The following is a 23,252-nucleotide window of genomic DNA, read 5'->3' as shown; positions in this document are numbered from 1 at the left end:
AAACATTATGTATGGATGAATAACCGAAACAAGTTTTAAATCTGATTGGATGTGTTTTGCTCATATCATCTTGCAATGTGTTTGAAATTGGGGATATAAACGTACATGACAATCGCATTAACGGATTAATATTGAACAACAATTAAAAGTAGTTTATAAATCAGGTTTAGAACAAATTTAAAAGCTAATAGGGAAATGGAATACTTCAATTCATTGTTCAAAACGTAATTTTCACAAAGTTATGTACAAAATGTCTAAGTTGAAAAGGAAGTTAATTTTTTTATTAGTAATAGTAGAGTGCGAGAGAACTATATTGTCTACTGCTATGACAGAGGCGGAGCTAGGTATACTTGAGGGGTTCAGTTGTACCCCTGAATTTATTAAATCACACTCAATTTTTTTATTATATTCATCTTTGAACCTCCTTAATCTTTAAGTCTGCACCTCTAATCTAGCTTGTGCACCGCTTACTTTTCTTTTTTGATAAACTAGATTGCGGACCCATGCTTCGCACGGATATATTAGAAATAAAATTATAATTTTAAAATTATATAGTTGATATTTAATTTTTATTTGTATATAAAATTATTTTTTTACCATCTAGATTATGCTTTAAAAATTATAATTTTTAAATTAAAAATATTAAAGAATATCCAAAAAAAAATATATAAATTAAATAAAATAATAATAACGTTATAATGTATTGCATAGATGAGTTAATACATATGTGTTCAATTACAAAAAGAAAAAGATTAACACTATTAATATTTTTTGGAGAATTTTACAAAATATAAGAAATTACAGTATGAAAACAAATTATAAAAAATTATAGATATGAAAACAAACTATTTTAATAAACAATATAATAAAGTAATTTGAGTCTTTAGTCGATATCATAAATCAAATTTTATTTCAAACTTTCATGATAAATAAGAAAATGAAATAAGAAATACAATACAAAATCAAAAAGTATAAACCATATAAGAGCTAATATAAAATTAAAAAAAAAGTATATATGTATCATATAAGAGGTGTTAGGAATAAGGTCAAAGGTGAAGAAGACCTATAACAAAATTGTATATTACAACTATCTAAAATTCATGCACCAATTATGTATTTATATATGTGATCTAATTATATGTGATCATAATTATATATGTGATGCATAACTCAAGAAAAATATTACCAAAGTATAACAAAATTGTATATTACAACTATCTAAAATTCATGCACCAATTATGTATTTATATATGTGATCTACTTATATGTGATCATAATTATATATGTGATGCATAACTCAAGAAAAATATTACCAAAGTGTATACATAACTTAATGCTCATGTTAAATGCATATTACAAACACAACTATCATATGAATTTGAGGACATAAAAATAACTATGTATCAATTATATCTTGCTTTTCCAGTCCATGCCAAGTCGTCATCCACTCCCCCAGCTGCTGAAACAACTCAGCTGAACATACACCATCAGGTCCTAATGATATAAACCCCACCAGTGACCATACAACAATCAAAGCCAACAATCAAAGTTACTAAAACATATGGTATATGTAATGTGTAGAAATCACTACATGTCATTGATTTTAACCTCCAATATATATACTTCACTACATTGTTACATATGCAACAAAAATTGAATTTGATTCTTAAAATAACTAACTGTTAGAAGGGTATAATAGTATTATTTATTAGCACCTCTCTTATTATTATTATTATTATTATTGGGCTCTAATTATATTTGGGATAATAAAACTAAAAGCCCAAATATAATTAGAGCCCAATAATAATAATAATAAGAGAAGTGTTATCTTTACACTAAAAATTCAACGTAGTTCAACCGACTCTCAATTAACTGTTAGAATAGTTAGAATTCATGCACAAGTTAATAATGTCTTACACAATAAGCATAGTTTCCAGCTTTCAGCGATGCAGCATAATAAACATTAACATTGAAATCAGTCCATTCTGAGCAGTGTTCTATTAGGAAGCGAACCAAAAATGCTGGAGGAACATTCTGCAAGAAAAATAGTATAAAAACTAACATAAAAAATTAAACAATGCAAAGAATGGAATTGAGAAGTAAAGTCATAGAAGAAAAACATCAAATATGTTGATTCAAGTGCTAGTAAAATGCATACTCCTATGCTAGTAATAATACAATATTTCAAATTCATGAATGAATCACTCACCAAAAATTATCATAGCTGGGGAAGCCAACTGCTTAGGAACAGGGCTGTAACTTGTATTCAACTATTTGAAGTCTTCAATGTTATGAACTTGAATGACTGCCTTTCAAGGTGGATTACACAAAAGCAGAACCAACACAATCATCTTGAATTCTTTCCTTTCAACAATGTTTGCTCCATTGCCTTCATTTTCTCCTTTGCGCTGCCATTACTTAGTACAAATATAGATTAAGGCCAAATATACCTTAGCTATAGCTATTCATGACAATCATTTGAATTCTAATAACGACTTTTCAAACCTAAAAAGGAAATATTATGAGTTTTATCATAAAGTATGATACTCAAATATACCTACTACTGTCTGTTGACCACAAGTAATCTGGAATAACATCAATTTAAGAGTACTTTCCTTCCCATCTTAGCTGAAGCTAAAAATGCTAGTCAAGTTATGATATACCCATTCACCTCGTTGACCTGCATTGTGAAACAAATATTATTTATTAGGATATATATTAACTTAGTAGATTCATCATTCATAGGATATAAGATGAGCTAGAAGAAAAATTCAGTTTCGAAAATATATATTAACTTGTGGCGAACGCATTCAAGATTGAACCGTGACTGCATTACCTCCATATATATGTTAAAAATGAACCGGTAGATTCGACAATGGAAATAGATTTTTGACACAGCAACCTATATACAAATTACATTCAATTTAGTTTCAACTAGTGATTGTAAATATGAATATAAATATGAACATCCATCCACCTGCTACTACGACCAAAGAACTTCAATCCTTAGAGCAAACCTTCAAAAATTACAAATTCTCAATGTTCCCAAAACTACAGAAAGTTTAAAAAATCTAATAAGCTTTCAGAAACCAACAGCCGCAAGAGATTTCAGTACAGTTGAATACCTGAAGAGTCTAAAGTAGACAAGAAATATTCATTCTGTTTTGACCGATGGAATAATCATCGATGAAAATCATTAACCGTCAAGACAATGATATGAATTTATGATGATAGTTACTGTTGTTATTCACCTTCAAGACCAAAAACTATCAAAACCGTAAAACAAAACCAAATGAAAATAAAAATTGTAGACCAGCAATTCAAAACTAAAATAAAAAATCAAATAAAAACATGAAAACTTCCCTCTTTAAACTTGAAGCCATGATTGAGGTTTCTCTTCCCTACATGAGTTGTGACGGTGGTCAACAATAGGATTCGCCAAAACGAAACAACTATTCGGTTCATTTGGAAGACAATGAGGAGGTGGTTATGGTCGTATAGAGGGTGGAGAAAGTGGTTGCGGCGCTAGGGTTGGAGAATGAAAGAGAGACGAGAAGAGAGGGAGGCTGCGGCGCTAGGGTTTTTTTGGGTGAAAGAGACGAGAGTGTGTGTTTGTGTGAGAAATTTGTGTTTGGAGAGAGAAATAGAAATATGAAATGAGGGGGCTAGTAGTGCATAATTGAGGAAATGTGTAAGAAATGTGTAAGAAGGCAATAACTTTACCCGGTTAATGGTATGTAGTGAGGAAAATTTGAAAAAAAGAGTGTGCCACTTGGATGAATGGATTAATTTTATTGATTTAAATTAATTCATTTAGTAAATTACGATAAGGGGCAAATCTTAGTATTAATTAAAATGTAAGAAAGGGTATTTTAGGCGGTTTGATGGCATCTTCTATTCTTAGTTAGGTAGTTGATTATTAATTCAAATACAAAGTTAAACTTTAAGACTGGCAATATAGCTCTTTCAGTCGATTGCTTTTCTTTTCATCATTTAGTATTATTAATTAATTCTAACATAAAGAGGGATCGATACTTTTACCACTTCTTGTTATACTAGTAAATTAAACCACTTAACTTTGCTCCTGTATCTATAAAATTAAATGCAAGTTTACTATATATTATTAATATTTTATAATTTTGTAGTATAATATTATTTAATAAATACACAATGGATGATTAATTGATTATTCTATTTTATTTGAAATGTATACTTTATATTTTATTTAGCTTTAAAATTTGATTTTTAATCTATAATTTTATATATTGTTGTAATATAATTTTTTCTCAAATTTATATTTTTTACTCAAACATGATATAATTTTTTTAATAAGTACATATTTAATGGAGAAAAAATATACTAAAACTTAATATTTTATAAAATGATAAAATAATAAAACTATTAATACATATTTAAAATTATGATTAAATATGTCTAAAATTATTAATACATATTCAATATTATGATTAAATATGTCTAAAATTATTAATACATATTTAATATTATGATTAAATATGTGTTAGATGTGATCATGTTTTGGCCAAGGGTAAGGCAACATGCATTTTAATGTACTTAATTTTTCTTGAGGCCAAGTACTGGTGGCAGGTATTGGTGTGCCTACTTTCACCCAAGACAGTGTGAATAACTTTGTTGTGCCAATGTTTTTTGTACATTAAAACTTTCTGATACAACTATGCAATCTTTTGAAAAACGTTGTTGACTAGTCATATATTGTAAAGCTATAGAGAAACATACCATGAATTACAGAGGTTACAATTCGATTCAAGAATGGTAGTTATCAACTTGTAAAACCAATAATTGAAGCCCCTTTTTAGCAGGATCCTGATTAAGAATTGTCTATCTAATTTGACAAATGATTTCTTAGTACCAATCTCCAAATCCTTGTTTCCTTCAAAATATTGTCAAATATGTTAATGTCTTCTAAGGTGATCCATATGTATTAAGAGATGTATCTTTGTCTAATGAGGCCTATTTGATGTTTGTATATTATTTGAAGAACTCTGGGGGCTATTAATATTATGTCAGTTGGAATTTGTAGTAATTTTAAATCAATACTTGGTAAGTGCTGAAGGTATGTAGTTTTCTATGGAATCAACACCAGGTTGTTTAGGTTTCTATGGAATTATCTACTATAGATCTTAATCTTCACATATTCTTAATAATATATGATTCTAATATGTTGCTATAATTATATATAAGGCTGTTAAGCTAATGGATGAAATAGAGTCCAAATTCTCAAAACACTTCACCAAAATTGATAAGAAAAAAGACAATGAAGTTTTTACAACCGAAGCAACCTAAAGATTCAAATATGATCAATTTTTTTGTTGGTAATATATTGATTCTCTCCTTATCTCTCGTTATTTATAAGCTTATATCTATGTATCATGTGAGACAGTATGTTTGATTTAATGTGTTCAATTTCAAGTAGTCACTAATAAAAATAAATTTGGAACCTAATGAGTCAAATTTGAAATATTTTGTTAAGTTAAAAATTTTATTTGCAAAATAAAGATTATCTTTCACATTTATATCTTATAATTAAATCTCTTTGTCTCTCTTTTTCTCTGCATGATTGTCTGCATGTTCTTTCATATCGTTGTCTTGGCAAATTATTACAAATTAATTGTTTTTTTGTTAATTGATCAAATTTTACAGTTTTAAATCATAAAACTAATTAGTAAACACACTTAATAAACAATAAATATTTCATAATTTTCTTTAAAATTAATTTTTTACATTTTTAGTATAAAAGTATTTATATATTAATGTACTCATAGTTTCATTGATTTTGTGCAGTGTGTTCACATTGTTAAGTCTACATCTATTTTTGTATGAATGTAACTTATACATGTGGGAGAGAACGAGAATCAACTACAAAAATAATAAACAATCAAAAGAATTTAATATATATATATATATATATATATATATATATATATATATATATATATATATATATATGTGTGTCTGTGTGTCTGGGTCTTTATGCGCCATATATATGTGTGTGTGTCAGTGTCTTTACGCGTGTGCGCGCATTTTTCTTACTAAACACTTTAAATGTTATGATATTTTGCGACCAAATAGTTTGATCCGTTTTCCACTCTTTATTTCTGAAAGTTGATATGTTGCAAAGCATTCAATCATGTTTATATGTAGTAGAGATACTTAGTGGTGATGATGTAATGTACATTTTTAATCTCTAAGCTTATCTAACTTCTAAAGTATTCTAGTAACTATTTAACTAAAGAGTGGAATATTTTTGTTAGCAAGCCAAATAAAGAAAAAGGATATTTTTTATTCTTTTTCTCTTTCCCATTCTTTTCTTCAATTTAACCAAAATCAAACATAGCAGCGTAAGTAGGCCCCTGGTTAAAAGTAGTTTTTTTTTTAAATGCCAAAGGAAGAATCTATATTAAATATGCAAAAGTACAATAGATGCTAACAAAAAGCAGATTATATATCAATTTCTAGCTGCATACAATCCCACTCCTACTGTGATTAAAAACTAACATACACCAAAACCAGTATTACTACATATAATTATGCAGTGCTCATAACACAACTTTTTAGAAAATAGCAAGTTCTCCATTTCTACATTGTCGCAACTAAACGTCTCATTTTTACTACTGTAATAATGGTTAAATCTAGAAATGAGTTTAATGCCAACATGATACAAGAATGGGAGAAGGAGTATATGAATTATTGAAGATTGAAGAAGCTGGTAAAGATGATGAAGAAGTCAAGGAAACCTACTAAGGATATCATCCAGGTATATTTTGTTCATGTTGTTGTTATTATTGTTTCTTTGATCAACAATTTATTGTTTCTATTGTTAATTGAAAAAATTTCTATATTCAGAGAAAAAAAGGGTTTGATCTCAAACAAACCACCAAGATATTAAACAATGGGTTTGATCTCAAACAAACCATCAAGATATTAAACAATGTTTCTTAGCTAATAAAAACTAATAAGAGTCAATAGTTATTTTTCTGAATAATTTTATCTATGCTTCATACCTAATAAAATCCACCATAAGAATCAATAGGTGAAAAAATAGAGAACTATAATATGATACTGTTATAGTATTTGTAAACTGATAATTAATAGAAACTATTTGAAACCATAGTCAAACATTATGTATGGATGAATAACTAAAACAAGTTTTAAATCTGATTGGATGTGTTTTGCTCATATCATCTTGCAATTTGTTTGAAATTGGGGATATAAACGTACATGACAATCGCATTAATGGATTAATATTGAACAACAATTAAAAGTAGTTTATAAATCAGGTTTAGAACAGATTTAAAAGCTAATAGGGAAATGGAATACTTCAATTCATTGTTCAAAAGGTAATTTTCACAAAGTTATGTACAAAATGTCTAAGTTGAAAAGGAAGTTAATTTTTTATTAGTAATAGTAGAGTGCGAGAGAACTATATTGTCTACTGCTATGACAGAGGCGGAGCTAGGTATACTTGAGGGGTTCAGTTGTACCCCTGAATTTATTAAATCACACTCAATTTTTTTATTATATTCATCTTTGAACCTCCTTAATATTTAAGTCTGCACCTCTAATCTAGCTAGTGCACCGCTTACTTTTCTTTTTTGATAAACTAGATTGCGGACCCATGGTTCGCACGGATATATTAGAAATAAAGTTATAATTTTAAAATTATATAGTTGATATTTAATTTTTATTTGTATATAAATTATTTTTTTACCATCTAGATTATGCTTTAAAAATTATAATTTTGAAATTAAAAATATTAAAGAATATCCAAAAAAAATTTATAAATTAAATAAAATAATAATAACGTTATAATGTATTGCATAGATGAGTTAATACATATGTGTTCAATTACAAAAAGAAAAAGATTAACACTATTAATATTTTTTGGAGAATTTTACAAATTATAAGAAATTACAGTATGAAAACAAATTATAAGAAATTATAGATATGAAAACAAACTATTTTAATAAACAATATAATAAAGTAATTTGAGTCTTTAGTCGATATCATAAATCAAATTTTATTTCAAACTTTCATGATAAATAAGAAAATGAAATAAGAAATACAATACAAAATCAAAAAGTATAAACCATATAAGAGCTAATATAAAATTAAAAAAAAAAGTATATATGTATCATATAAGAGGTGTTAGGAATAAGGTCAAAGGTGAAGAAGACCTATAACAAAATTGTATATTACAACTATCTAAAATTCATGCACCAATTATGTATTTATATATGTGATCATAATTATTAATAGGACAATAATAACTCGTATTAAAAATTGTAACTCATAATTTTAATTAAAAACAGTTATTAAATTGTAACTCTTAATTTTAGTAATTAAAAATTGTTATTAATTGATATTATTTGTATTGAGTGATAAAATAGTTAGGAAATAGTAAAAAATAGTAAATTGTGTAATAAAGCATAATAAATTTTATAATTGTTATAAATTGTTTTTAAATAATGATATTAAAATATAATAGAGATATTATATATTTAATATATATATTTTTTAATTTGATTAATTGAGGCTTAGGTTGGACGTAAATATTTTAAGCTATATAAGTAATTGAAGAAAATATTGATGTATGTTCATGAATTTAAAATATAGCTCATGTAGAAAAATATATTTGGAGATAGTGTTTTTGTAAAATAATAAGTCATGACTTTTATAATAATTGTATCATTACATTTTTAGGCTCTACGTATCATGAGTAACAGTACTAATGATTTTTTTTTTAAACATATGTTTAAAAAAGAATATAGATCAGAGTTAAAATTTAAATAAAATAAAATTATACCATATATTTTAAAATAGCTTTACTAACATCAACAAAGCATGATAGGCCAAATATATATACTTTTCCTCATTTTTCTTATTGGAGACAAAAATAGAACCAATATTTCTTTGTACAAATTTTAAAGGCTTAAATGCATTTTTTGTCCTCCTATTTTCATGTTTTTTAAGTTTTAATCCCCCCATTTTAAAACCCGGATTTTTAGTCCCTCTAATTTGGTTTACTCGGGATTTTTATGGTCCCCTTCCAAATTTGTACCAATTTTGCATACGTGGCACCCTTATTAATGGGTGACACGGCTATAGTAACATCACTTCAGTAGGCTCCATTGAACTGGACTATTACTGTAACAATGACACGTCATTAATAAGGGCGGCACGTATGCAAAATTGGAGGGGACTATGAAAATCCCAAGTAAACTAAAGTAGAGGGACCAAAAATCCGGGTTTTAAATTGGGGGACTAAAACTATAAAAACATGAAAATAGGGGGACCAAAAGTGCATTTAAGTCAATTTTAAATAGTTTAAACATACCTGATTTTTTATTTAATTTTATAATATTTTGACAATTAGTTGTCATAGTAAAAAATTCACATGATTTTCTATAAGTAAAATCACTTGTTTTGAAATAGTGAATGATTGAAATGTATGAAGTTATTTGTAACATAAATGTATTATATTACACTTGGAACGATTAATAAGTTGGACGAATCTCAAACATCAAAGTATACAAAATTACCTGCGACATAGAAGTTTTATGTTAAACTTGGATCAACATGTTCGAGATATGAGAAAACCAACAATTATGTATAACTAAGATCTCATTACGTATATAAATTTTATTTTTTATGACTCTATAATTCATAAATCTAACAATAAAAAAAATCAGAAACTTACAATTTGGGTGATAGGAGGATCTCCTAAACTCCATATTCTACGATTTATTAGATGGAATAGTGCAATTAAAAGAATCTATTTGTTGAAAGAAGGGGGATATGACCATGAAAAATAATATCTTCATGATATTTTGTGTTTCCTCATGCTTAATTGGTAGTATAAGTAAGTTATTTAAGTGTAAAGGAATATTTAAAATAAAATTGGAATGGGCAAGTGAAAGAGTTTTTGTTACAAATTGTCAAATATTTAGTATAATAATTAAGAATCAAATCATAACGTTTTATGAAGAAATTTCAATTATAAAGTGAAATGTTAAAGAATGAATTTATGTGCATGCTTGGTGAAAAAGTTTCTGTTACAATACCTATAAAAAAATTTAAAATACTTATATTTTATTATATACAAATAGAATAAATAGAATTGTATTTTTTTATGGGTTAAATACATTTTTGCCCCCTGCCATTTGACCTCTTTCTGGTTTACCCCCCTGTAATTTTTTTTTTGCAAATGCCCCCTTGCCATTACAAGATTCTATCATTTTGGACCTTCACCAGATCTGGCACATGCCAAGTGCCTATTTGTCCAGCTGAGTGGAATTTTTTTATTTTTCATTTATTTTTAATGCCACATAGGTTTAATGACATGCCACATTAGCATCTGAGAATTATAAGTTTTACCCAAAAGTTCTTCATTTTGGTCCTTCCAATTTGACATAGACGATAAATCACCATTGGAGTTGCTCAAGCCTTCTAAGTGGTTCGTTCACGCAAAACTGAAGTATTTCGTACCCATTTCGAGACTAGGGATGACCGTCGCTTCAGTTGCTATCTTCAGTTGCTGAGCATATTCTGATGTTAAGAAATTTGTTGTGACATCTTCATATTCCACTGAGATAGTAGTCTCACCTTCTTTTACAGCATCCCACTTTATTGTCGTGTTCTTTCTTATAGCAGGAATGGATTTCTCTTTTTTGAGACCGTCATCTTGTCTAGGTTTCCTTCTTCTAAAGCTTCCTGTTTTTCTTATAGCCTTCTTCTCATTTATGCGACAACTTGAGTGTTTAGTGTCAACACATGACTTCTGCTGAGGTGGCTTTATCTTGGCCTGATTTTTCTGTTAGGGATCTTTCTTCTGGTAGGTGTATGAATTTCAGGACATGTGAACCTTAAGTGACCTATCTTACCACATTCATGGCATCTCTTGGCTGAGACATGTGTGTGTTATTCCAGATGTTGAAGCTCTTGATTGAACTTCTTTCTCTTCTTCTTGTTATGAATGATTCTCCTCTCTGACTTGCTGATATTTGTGTCTTGAGTACTTCCCATTGTTGTCTTATTGTTTGATCTTGTGTTTTGCAGTTTCCTTTCTAGATCAACAATGTTTATCATGTGACTTACTCTTTCTTCTTGTAATAGTGCATAAGCATTTTTATACACTGTCAATCTTTTGCTCATTTCTTCATTTATTAGACTAATCTTTTGCTCATTTAATAGTGCAAGAAGCTCACTAACCTGAGTTCTTCAACATAAGACTCATCATCAGACTCATCCACTTCTTCAATCTGGTTCGTTGTTCTAGGAACGGGAACCTCTAGTTTGATAGTTCTTTCTTGATGATTACCCTCAATTTTTTCTTTGGCCACGGGACAAGCAGAAAGAACCTTGGAGTTTTTAGGCTCCCATAGGTAACAATTATTCTTAGATCTGACTCCCTTCATGATTTCTTCATTTTCTCCATTTGTGACAGTACACTATTCTTTAGTGAACCTGACATTGAACCCTTCATCACACAGTTGGCTGATACTTATAAGATTTGCAGCCAGTCCTTGTACAAGTAAGACATTATTCAGATTAGGAACACCAGGATATCCTGACTTGCCAATACCTTTGACTTCTCTTATTTCTCCATCACCCAGAGTCACATAACTGGTTCCATCAAGTTTGATGTCTACTAATAAGTTCTTTCTTCCAGTCATATGATTTGAGCAACCGTTGTCAAGGTACCAGTCTTTCTTGGCTGGCATTCTTAGAGAAGTGTGTGCTACTAGAGCAACATTCTTAGCCACCCACTGTTGCTTTCTGTTAAGAGTTTCATGTTTTGGTTTGGCTTGATGAGTTTGGTTTGGATATCCAACTAGTCTGAAATAGAATGGCTTTATGTGACCAAATCTTCCATAGTGGTGACACCTCCATCTTTGGAATTTCTTCTTTGTATGGCTTCTTCTTCTGTTTCCTTGATGTTGTGACATTGGTGTTGACATCTGGTTTGTCACACAAGCTTCAGGTTTTGATCTCCTGATCCAAGAAGTGAATTCCTCTTTAGCCACAAATCCTACCCTAGACATTTCTCCTGCTCTTTTCCCAAACTCCAGAGTTTCCTCTAGAGTATCAGCTCCATTATTCAGCATTCTGAAGGATTTAGTCATTTGATCAAGCTTGTAGTTCAACATGCTCACTTCATTACTGAGAGAGCCTATGTGTCATACCCTAATTTTTGACCCCCCTGAGATGACATATCTTTAGGATTTTCATCAGGTCAAAGCAACTACCCAGAACAGTCACTTCTTCATCTGGCATTTAATCGAGGATGTTCAAAGACAAGAAAACGCAGACAAAAGATCAATCAATAGAAAGATTAGTCTCTAATACAATCATGAGACTCAAGAGTTTCCTTTTTTCACCCATGATTGATTAGACATCCAGTCATCTGAGTACAGGTTTACTCAGGTTGCCAGACTAGGGTTTTTTAGCCTATCAAGGACTAAAATCAGGGATCACCTTTGGGAAACCCTAAAAAGCCCCAGGAGATCATTCAAAGACATCAATCATCTTCAAATAGCTCATATGACAAGATCCACTGGACATCACACCTCAATTCAAAGTCTACAGTCATTATTTTCATATGGTCGACAATTAGGGTTTTTGACCTAATTCACCAAGATAGTTGACTTTTAATTAGGGCATGGATCCAAAACTCAAGACATGATTCAAGAACCTCTACCACCTCAATATAACCCATTTATATCACTCATTTGAGGAGAAGATCTTGATTCTACACAAAAGTCCAAATCTCACTTTATTTGGAAAAAGTCAACTGTATGGAATCACCTTTGACTTTTAAGATTTTTGGTCAAACCATGACTTTCAAGGATCAATATCATCAATATATGGATATTAAAGTCATTTGACCAAAGAAATTCAAGAAGAATCTTCAAGGAGCAAAAAGTCGGGAATTAGGGTTTTTGAGGGCATTGTGGGAACTCAAAATTTCACCTACACAACTCAAAAAACTTCCAACATGAAAGTTGTAGATCTTGCAAAATAAAACAACATCTTACAATGGAACTTTTTTCAAAAGATCAATCATTTAAGAGTTTTGGAAATTTTGAAGTTTTAGGTCATAAACACTTAGAAAATTTTCTAAGTGTTTTAACCTAGTTTTCTTCCAACTTTGGCCTCATTTTTCACAAATTTGCCAAAGGATTCTGAAGAAACTCCAAACTAATGATTTGAAGTAGATGTTTAGGGCTTTCCAAATTTTGTTCAACCTTTTCCAAATTCATTTTGAGCTAGGAGTTATGCTTGTTCAAAGTTGGCCTCATGAAGTGAAATTATAGGTCATGCATCATTTTTGAACTTTGCAATTTTGTGCACATGACCTCAATTATGGATGATACACGACCCATAACACATCTGAAAACATGCCATGCATTCATTTTTACCATGCCATGATAATTGAGGAAGATTCCTAAAACAAGAACATGTGATTATGTAATGATTACATTTGAGAACTTATGGCAAATTGATGAATCACCCAAGGAATCTTCTCACCAACCAATTAGAGCTCACTTTGCATCTGAAATGTTCCCTAAGATCAGATAGAATCAAAGGATAGGGAGCTGGCTCGAAAATGCAATGATCACACTTGGATATTCTTTGAAATTTCTTCATGGCTAAGAAACCAAATTCACTTCACTAAGCAAGCTCACTCTCTCAATCAGTACTGAATCATTTGCCTATAAATAGGAGAGCATACCTCAGTAGAAAAACACACCAAAGCAACCATATTCCTTGCTTTCTCTTTCTCTTCTCATGCTTATTGTTTTTCAAAGTTCTTTGGCAAGAAGAATCGTTTTCTTCAAACCAGAGCTTATCTTTGGAAAGTAAGCATTCTAACATCTCAAGGGAGATCATTTGAGGTGATCCAAGCACCTGGATCACTTCTGTAAGTGGAGGAACGCCATTGTTGCTCTCACTTTGGAGCTGTTGTAGTTGGAGGTCCATAGAGCAATTCAGAGGGTTTCCAATAAAGCCAAGCATCCAGGCACGTTCCATAGGAGGTGGTGAAGCTGTTCAGATGGCTGCAGCTCATCTGTAACTCAAGAATCATCACTCTCCATGTTCACTTGAAGCTCAAATTGAGGGAGGTCCATAGAGCAGTTCAGAAGGATTCAGGCCACGATAAGCATCCAGTTAGCATCACTGAGTTCCAAGGAAGCTTTTAGGATCATCCACGCAAGCCCAGGTGCTCTCCATCATCCTCACGACCTTCAGTTTCAGAGGTAAGTTTCTGAACTCCACCTCTTTAATTTAAGCACTCTTTGGGATAAAGCTCGATTCTATTCTATTCAGCATCATAAGAGGATTAAAAACCCTCTATCATCAGTCATTTATGTTTCAGTATAGTCATTTAATTTGAATTTCAAATTTTAGGGTTCTTCACGTATTTTAGATAATTCAGTAGATATAGTTAATATAAATTCATAATAGTTACATATCTAGAATCGTGAGGGAATTTAGAGCAAGTTTGGTTTTTATATCGTTGCAAATGGTTGAGAATTGAGAGAGTTCAGAAATTCAAATTGTTGGAGCTTGAGGAAGAAGATGACAATGGTAGTGGCGCGCAATTTTCAAACCTCAGGGTAGAGTTTATTTTATATTTAATGATAGGTGTTTCATAAACGACTGAACAACTTGTCCCAGTGGCCACACATGCGCCCTTAGTCTCCTCATGCCTCAAGTTTGGGGTTCGAATCCCCCTCGCCCCAGACTTTTTGTCTCTTTTATTTTTTCATGATTTACCATTTGTTTGAAAATATAATAAATTGGGTGTGTGTCTTAGACACCAAGCGCGCCTTGGCCCAGTGGTATTATTTTGAGTGTGTGACCTAGAGGGCGTGGGTTCAAATACTCCAAGGGCCAAACTATTTTTTTTAACACCCATTTTCTTTCATTTTTCTCACAAACTTCACACAATTAATTCACTTATCAAATTAATTCATTTTCACTTCATTTTTCACACACTTGTTATTTAATATACCTATTTTATGAATAACCAAAAAAATCATAAAAATATTATTTATTTCATGTATTTTAATTAGGTTTAAAATAGTATGTTTTAAATGTTTTCTTAAATACTTTAAAGTATATATATTCATTTTGTTTTAACCTAATTACTTTGTGAATAATTTTATGATAAAACCCTATTATTTTAGGTCTTAATTAGGTATAGATTTCATCTTTGCCTTAATTAAGTTGACTTTTGTCAATTTGCAAAATTATTTTGAATCTCCGATTAAACAAACGATTAAGGTTTTCAAACAACAAAACCTTATATCATTTCAATCATTTTCAACTGTTTCTCATAAACAGTAAATCATTTTCAATTGGGCCTCTAATAGAGTATAAGTCCCAACACCTTCTCTTCTTAGCTTGTTTTCAAAACTGTATTTTCAAAATCTTCTTTCTGTTTTCAAAACATTCTTCTGGTATTTGAAGGGCATTATTCCCGGTGAAACTCTTCAGATACCTATGTGACCTTTGTCCATCTTCACTTCTTCTGTTTTCAAAACCATTAACTGTTTATCATATATATATTCAACTGTTATCCACCAATTACTGTTGAGGCTCTGTACATACTTCTTCAATGGCATCCACTCCATCCAGGTTAGGCTTTACAAGCTTTCCATTTACAGTCTTTATTTAAATTATTGTCAAATATAAATTGTGCATATATATTAGTTTAGAATTACGTTTGAGTATAAACCTTAGGACAAGTTAAACTATATATATTATAGGAATATGACCTAGGATTGAGAATGTCTTCCCGGTGAAGGCTCTTTCCTAATTAGAGATCTGTAGTTCAAAACCCCCAAGATGAATTATTCCCGGTGAAACATCTTGGCAAAAACCTTAGAACCCAAAATAGGACACATCCACCCAAAGAGGAATTATTCCCGGTGAAACCTCTTACCCATTTGCTTAGAGCCAAAATAAGTTCAAAACTACATAGCTTTCTCTTGTGCTATAACAAGGACCCTCGATGACCCTCAATTAGCCTCCTCTTGGGCTTTGTACAAGGACCCACAGGCTTCTTAAAAGCATTTCCAGCTTCCTCTTGAGCTTGTATACAAGGACCCATCAGGTTTCTTATAAACATAGGAACAGGTCTTTAGTCACCTTTTAACATACCCTGGTGAGTTTCTTCCAATTTAAACCAGACTTTAAACAAGCTAAGTTTGTCTCAATTTTACATTGAGTACACATTTTTGGAATGAGAGACATGGACAGTCTCTGTCACCCTTACCTTCATCCATTTTCCTTAGCAGAGTCTAGGATCCATGTTTGCTTATCCTCAGAGTGACAGCCTTCATCTTGGGCTTTAAACAAGAAGTCTCCACTAGATAATTCTTCTGCCATCTTTCAAAACCCCTGGAAAGGGTTAGCCTCCAAAGTCAATTAATAAAAAATCTGTTTAAAATGTCAAAAAAACCCCTGGAAAGGGTTAGCCTCCAAAATCACTTCTTCAAAAACCAAAGATTCATTCTCTTAAGAGATAATTTCCCCAAATAGAGTCAAAACCCCTGGAAAGGGTCAGCCTCCAAAAACATGACAAAAATCAGTCTTTTAACGGACAATTTCTCTAGTTGAGTCAAAATCCCTGGAAAGGGTTAGCTTCCAAAAATCAGTCTTTTAAATGAATAAATACTTCAGTAAAGTCAAAAATCCAACAAAAACAGTTAGCCTCAACCTTGGGCTTCATACAAGACACCAAAACAATAAAACTCTCCCTGTTAATAGTCAGCCTCAACCTTGGGCATTGTACAAGGCAGATAATAGAGTCTCCCCTAGTGAGTCCTTCATTGTTTAATAGCCACAACCTTGGGCTTTGTACAAGGCAGAAAAACCATATTTCATGTGTCAAAGATTCCTAACATCCAGGATCTTCTCCCATAGAGTCATCCATACTCAGTTTATTTAAAGAGTCTGCAACAACCTTGGGCTTTGTACAAGGCAGAAAATAATATTTCCACTAGTTAGAGTCAGCCTCAATTCTAGGCTTTGTACAGAACACCAAATAAAAACCATCAAAATAAACACTCCCTAAGTAGAGTCAGCCTCAATTCTGGGCTTTGTACAAAACATAAAAATTCCTTGTAAATTAATCCCCAGTGAAGTTTTCTCCCAGAGTCATAATAATAATTAATCAATCAAAAGCCTCAAGCTTGGGCCTCATACAAGCCAGCTAAAAATCAAATCTTTTATACAGTAGATAGACATAGCTTATCTCTATAGAGAGATCTTTCCTCTATCTCACCACATTCAGACAAACAAACATTACATTTCATTTTAATCAAGTCTCCCATTTAGGATTTTAAAAGGCATGAGCTGGCAGTAAAACCCAGACATGTGGTAACTTTCCCTAATTTGGACGAGCATCTTTCTTTCATTTAAGAGGCATCTGAATGGCATACTTGCAAACACACAAGTAAGGTCCCCCTCTTGAATGAAATGAATTCAATTATTCTGTCACTCTTTCAAAATGTTTGTGGTAGAATAGTACAAATACCTCTCTATAAAGATGATTTCATGTCTCTTTACTGTAAACAGAGATTTAATTCAAGCTTCAACCTTGAGCTTCAAGCAAGGCACCCAAAAATAATTAATAATCAATTAGTTCCCCGAACTACATTAAGCTCTGACTTCCATTAGGGATATGTAGGCATGATGTTCACAAGGAACCTCAGCGAGCTAATACCAAAAATAGTCAGTTTGTCTGTCTGTCTGTCTTTTCAAATCAATTCAATTCTTTCTCCTAATACAAAGGAGAAACTTTCCCAATCAATAGCAATAAACACAATCACAATGACACTGAGAAGGTTCCTGTAGAGTACTACAGATATGTAGGGTGTTTAAACACTTCCCTATGTATAACCGACCCCCCGGATTCCAGAATTTCTAGTCTAGGTGAAATCCCCACACTTAGCAAACTATTAGGGTTTAGTTGAGATATTTTTTTTCCCTTTCCTACTCGTAGGACAATAAGAAAGTTCGTGTGATATCGTAGGTAGAACTGAAATAAAATTCATCCCATCCCGGGCGCATTCTCCTTCCAAATTTCGCGTGAAGGGTCTAGCGTGCCGTCCTCCCAAGTGAAACGGGGAGGTAAAAAAAACGACACCACACTATGGTTGCAAGATGTTTATTATTCTTAGATTCTAGCTCCTTTATGATTATCTCTTGCTTCTCCACTTGTTTGCATACTTCAGCATTCTTGATACACAACTTCTTGTATGAGGCAGCAAGTTCATCAAAGGTTAGCTCTTCATCATTGGAATCATCATCAGATGCATAGACATTAGTTGGAATTGTGACATGTTTTGCAGTTTCCTCTTCAGAATCAGAGTCTTCATGAGACCAAGTGACAGACATCCCTTTCTTTTGCTCTTTGAGGTAGGTAGGACATTCAGCTTTAATGTGTCCATATCCTTCACATCCATGACACTGAACCTCTTTAATTTGATTGGGCTTCTCTTCAGCTTTGAATCTTCTGCTAGGATCATAGGTATTGCTAATGTCATTGGAAGTGTTCTTGACATTGGGTCTGGACTTTTGATCAACCCTTTTGATGAACCTGTTGAATTATTTTCCAAGCATGGCTATGGCTTCTGATAAATTTTCATCACTTCCACCACTGCATTCTCTTGAACTATCTCCAGTGTTGGAAACAAAAGCTATGCTCCTGTTCTTCTTTTCAACAGGATCACAAATACTCATCTCAAAGGTTTGTAGAGAACCAATGAGTTCTTCCAGCTTCATGTTGCTGATGTCCTGAGCTTCTTCTATAGCAGTTACCTTCATAGCAAATCTCACAAGCAATGATCTGAGGATCTTTCTTACAAGCTTTTTTTCAGAGATTTTTTCTCCTAAGGCTCCTGAGTTATTTGCAATCTCAAGGGAAATTCATGTAGAACTCATGAATGGTTTCATCCTCTTTCATCTTGAGATTTTCAAACTTAGTGGTAAGCATTTGAAGTTTAGACATCTTCACCTTGGATGTGCCCTTATGAGTTGTTTTGAGAATATCCCAAACTTCTTTAGCTAGATCACAGTGCTCCACAAGTCTGAATATGTTTTTGTCAATTCCATTGAACAAGGCATTTAGTGCCTTGGAATTGCCCAAAGCTAACTCTTCCTCGGTTTTACTCCATTGTTCTTCAGGAATTAGAACTGTGGTTCCATCTTCCATAACCTTCTCAGGATGTTTCCATCCGTTTTACACAGCTCTCCAGGCCTTGTTGTCCATAGAATTTATGACAGCTACCATACGAGGTTTCCAGTAGTCATAGTTAGAGCCATCTAGAATGGGTGGTCTATTCCCAAACTCTAACAATTCCTTCTTCATAGTACCAACATTTTGTTGTCCCTCGATCTCACCCAGATGTAAACAGGTAGGTTGCCTGCTCTGATACCAATTGAAAATTCTAGTACCTCCCACACGATGTCATACTGGATGTTATGACAACCACACTCAGACAGAATAAAGCGTTAAAACAGAAGTGCATAAAACAGTAAAGAGCACATCAAATTGTTCACCTAGTTCGGTATACAACAATACCTACTATGGGGGTTACCAAGCCAGGGAGGGAATCCAATATAAGCAGAATTAATTTAGAGTTAAACTCCCCCGTTTACAACTCCTCACTTAAGACCTACCCAATGTAATTACAATTTATTCCTAGACTTGAGTATCTCCACTCACTCCCCCTCAATCACAACGGTGATTACAAACAGACATTAAACAAATTAGAGAGAAGACACACTTCAAAAACACACCTTGATCTGCTTAAAAGCTTCAATCAAGAGACACACACTCGTGCTTAAAAGATTAGAGTGACAAATTACAAAAACAACCTATTCCAAAACAATCATCAAGAGACAATTGCTTGGAGTACAGGAGACTAAACACACAGACACAGAACTACGGTTCTTCACAATTAACAAATCTCTCTGCGTTCCAAATTGGTATTGTAGTCTTCTTTTATGCAGCTATTGGGCCTTGGGCTTTCCAAGAACCAAATTAGGGTTAACCAAGTTAACCTAATTTACACTTCATCAGGTTGTTACAAAATGTGTTGTTAACGAAATCTTCTAGGAGAAATATTCAGCACACCATAAAATGTTTCCTAAATTGTATATTGAGAGAAATCATGAAACATAATAATAAAACATTACAGCTCCTGCTGTCAGACATGGATGTCATGACATCGGTCATGACACTCACTAACAAAAATCTGTATTAGCTTAAACATATGCAGCCTGCTGTTGCACCCCAAAATTTGCCCTCTTTATTTGAGCTATAAGTTAATAATGACGTTTATTTCGTCATTCAAAAATTGAAGAAAAATAATAAAGAGTTTTCATGGGTTTAAGAGGGTAAAGTGTGAAAAAATGGTTTAAACGGTGAAAGTACGAGAAAATTCACAAATACTATTTTGAAGGTGATATGAGCTAAGTTCCTGCGTTGTCTCCGCTTTTTCGACGATATCTACAACTTTCGTGTTCGGCTCGGAAGCCAATTCTTTGAGGAAGGTTGTCAAATGTGCAAATTACTTGAGGTTTCGCAGTGAAAAACAGTGCTGAATGTAAGGTTTTGTGCCTCGGAAAATTCATATCTCCTAATCCGCTCGTCGGATTCGTTTGAAAATTTAACTGGATCTCTGTGGCATCATTACCAAGATTTCATATGTTCGGACCGAGGGCCAAATATGCATGGAAAATTCCCAGAATTTTAAGAATCGTCGTGTTGTTTCGGTAAAAAGTGTGTTTTCGAGTATGTCGCGCCGAGTTCGAAAATTCATAACTCCTTCGATTTTTATCGTATGAAGTTCATTCCGGCGGCATTCTCTCAGAAATTTTGTTAGCTTCGATTCTTCGTCACACATGCCTGTTCAGATTTTGAGCCGAAGATAGGGTTTTATCAGGTTCTTTGAGCGGTACTCACAAAATTCTGCACAGTCGCGCCAGATGAATCGACGTTTCTCGTCATTCAAACGCGCGTAATTTCTTCATCGTTTATCGGATTGAGACGATTCTCGCGGCTACAAGTCACGAATTTGGTCATCTACGCAGTGGCATTGGTTTCGTTCCGGAATTCAGAGACGAACCGAGTTTCCTTAAAAAACGAGCCAAAATAAGACGTACCGAGGGCAATTTGGACATTTCGCGTTAACGTTATATAAACATTTTGCTCTTCACAAATCAAAAAAAAAAACTCTCATAATTTCAATTCACCAATTCTTCACAAACATTTTCTCTCAATTCTCTCTCAATTCTCATAGATCAAAACCCATATTACATAAAACTTTCATCAAAATTCATCAATCTTCATCAAGATCAAGAAGATGGATTGAAGAATCAAGATCGAAGTTTGAATTTCTCCTCCTCTCTCCACATAGATTGGCGCGCCACTGTCTCTCTCCCTCCGGATTTCGTTCGTGTCGTGTTCGCGTTTGTATCGTGTTCGTGTTCGCGCTTCGGTTAGATCTTCATTCGGTAAGCTTTCGGATCTTGAATTAAGTGTTTAATTGTTGATTATTATGTGAATTCGGATCTAGATCTACCTCTTATTCTTGATTAATTGATGATTGATGATGATTGATTGGTGACTTTGCTCATCTTTTGCTCGAATTAGTCGTGTTCATGAGAATTGTGATTGGATTTAATTTTGATTGCATATAACTGTTGCTCGTTGATGATGAATTGTGATATTCGTGTTCGAATCCGTGATTATTGGATGATTTTGTGTGCTTAATTGTTGATGCTCATGTATGTTACTTGTGTCGCACTCAAAGTGTTTGTGCAAATGCATGTGGTGCACTTTTGCTTGGTATTTGCTTGGCTTGACGCGTCGCGCTTTGCATAATAAGGATAATTTTACTTGTGGACTCGTGCTTAATTCATGATTTGATGTTTGCTTGTGATAGTTGCTTATGGAACGATTTTGGATTGAGTGCGAACGGCTCCGAGGTCCTAAAAATGCTTAAAAATTGGTTTTGCTACGCCAGGAACCGGGTTGTCCCAGGCGGGAACCGGTTCCCAGTCAATCCAAAATTGTTGATCCTCTGGTTTTTAGTACCAGGAACCGGGTTGTCCCTAGGTGGGAACCGGTTCCTGCGTTGTTTTTGCCTTCTGGTTTGTGTGCTAGGAACCGGGTTGTCCCTAGGTGGGAACCGGTTCATGCGTTGTTTTTGCCTTCTGGTTTGTGTGCCAGGAACCGGGTTGTCCCTAGGTGGGAACCGGTTCCCAGAAACTTGAAATGTGACTGCCTCTGGTTTTTAGTACTAGGAACCGGGTTGTCCTATGCAGGAACCGGTTCCTGTGTGTAATTTTTGTGTTTTCTTTTCTAACTTCCATCTTGCATAACTTTTCACTCGTAACTCCGATTTGCACGTTCTTTATATCGTCAGAAAGCTTATGAGATGTACTATCTAGCTAGATGCTTAGTTTTCATTAATTTGTAGATCATTCATGTTTGATTTCTCTTTGATTTTTCATTGACCATTTCATGTTTACGTTACTTGTCCGGTTCCTTTCGTCTTATAGTAATAACGCAATTCCGATTGCGATGTTTGTTATCTCTAACTTGTGTGTTAGTGTGCAAGGCTTTTGGATAGTCACCGACCAGCGCTTATTCCTTGAGTGTTCCGCTTTACTTGCGGGACACAATCCTATTCATTCGCATCGTGTTCTCATCCGGGAGACACGTCTCTATTACTTTATATCTGCTTGTTTGGTTTGCTTGTTCCTCTTGCAGGTGTATTGTGATTGTGCTCGACGCGCATGTCGACCTTTGTGTGCTTTTGTGGCTAATCGGTGTGCTGACCATTTGCTTTTGCTTTGCTAGCTCGCTCGCGGGATTCTAGTTCCTTTCTTTCTTCGCCTTAGTTTACGGATCATCATCCGTTTGGTATTGATCCCGTTTCATTTTATTTCTCTCGCACTTTATCGCTTACTCGCATCATCCTATAACATGAGAAGTAGGACCTAGACATGCATCTGGCCAAGCCCTCGAAAGAGGCTCTGTTTTTGTTGGTGTGTTTATATTTGTGCTTTGCGGCAGGGAGTCATGGTGTAATAAGTCCTATATGGCACTCCGTTACGTCCTCATGGAAGGCACGCGGAAAGGGTTAGCAATCAACCCCCGCCTAGTCTCATCGAGTCTGTTCATTATGCGC

General features: G+C 33.1%; 1 protein-coding gene and 1 long non-coding RNA gene across 3 annotated transcripts; both read right to left on the bottom strand.

The window, feature by feature from the left end:
• Positions 1-884: 884 nt before the first annotated feature.
• On the bottom strand, positions 885-3,706 carry LOC131627870 (uncharacterized). Of its 2 annotated transcripts, none has more exons than XR_009291593.1 (7): positions 3,126-3,706; positions 2,978-3,051; positions 2,837-2,902; positions 2,558-2,680; positions 2,210-2,417; positions 1,918-2,034; positions 885-1,494 (listed from the first exon to the last, which is right to left on the bottom strand). It is a non-coding gene; the product is annotated as an uncharacterized LOC131627870 (long non-coding RNA). The 2 variants fall into 2 exon arrangements; XR_009291594.1 differs by having other exon boundaries at positions 2,978-3,017; positions 3,126-3,705.
• Positions 3,707-11,486: 7,780 nt separating this feature from the next.
• On the bottom strand, positions 11,487-12,161 carry LOC131627862 (uncharacterized). Its single transcript, XM_058898723.1, has 2 exons — positions 11,983-12,161; positions 11,487-11,874 (listed from the first exon to the last, which is right to left on the bottom strand). The coding sequence occupies exons 1-2, from the start codon at positions 12,159-12,161 to the stop codon at positions 11,487-11,489; spliced, it is 567 nt and encodes a 188-aa protein (XP_058754706.1).
• Positions 12,162-23,252: the final 11,091 nt, after the last annotated feature.

This window comes from Vicia villosa, unplaced genomic scaffold, assembly GCF_029867415.1.
Source record: "Vicia villosa cultivar HV-30 ecotype Madison, WI unplaced genomic scaffold, Vvil1.0 ctg.000406F_1_1, whole genome shotgun sequence".
Classification (NCBI taxonomy): Eukaryota; Viridiplantae; Streptophyta; class Magnoliopsida; order Fabales; family Fabaceae; genus Vicia; species Vicia villosa.
This window is presented reverse-complemented; position numbering and strand designations above follow the sequence as displayed.

Excerpts from the sequence above, each read along its gene's own strand:
- LOC131627862 (XM_058898723.1), bottom strand. The coding sequence starts at position 12,161 with ATGACTAAATCCTTCAGAATGCTGAATAATGGAGCTGATACTCTAGAG. Across the intron at positions 11,875-11,982 it reads AACCAGATGTCAACACCAAT|ACTAGTTGGATATCCAAACC; the intron begins GTCACAACATCA and ends ATTCTATTTCAG.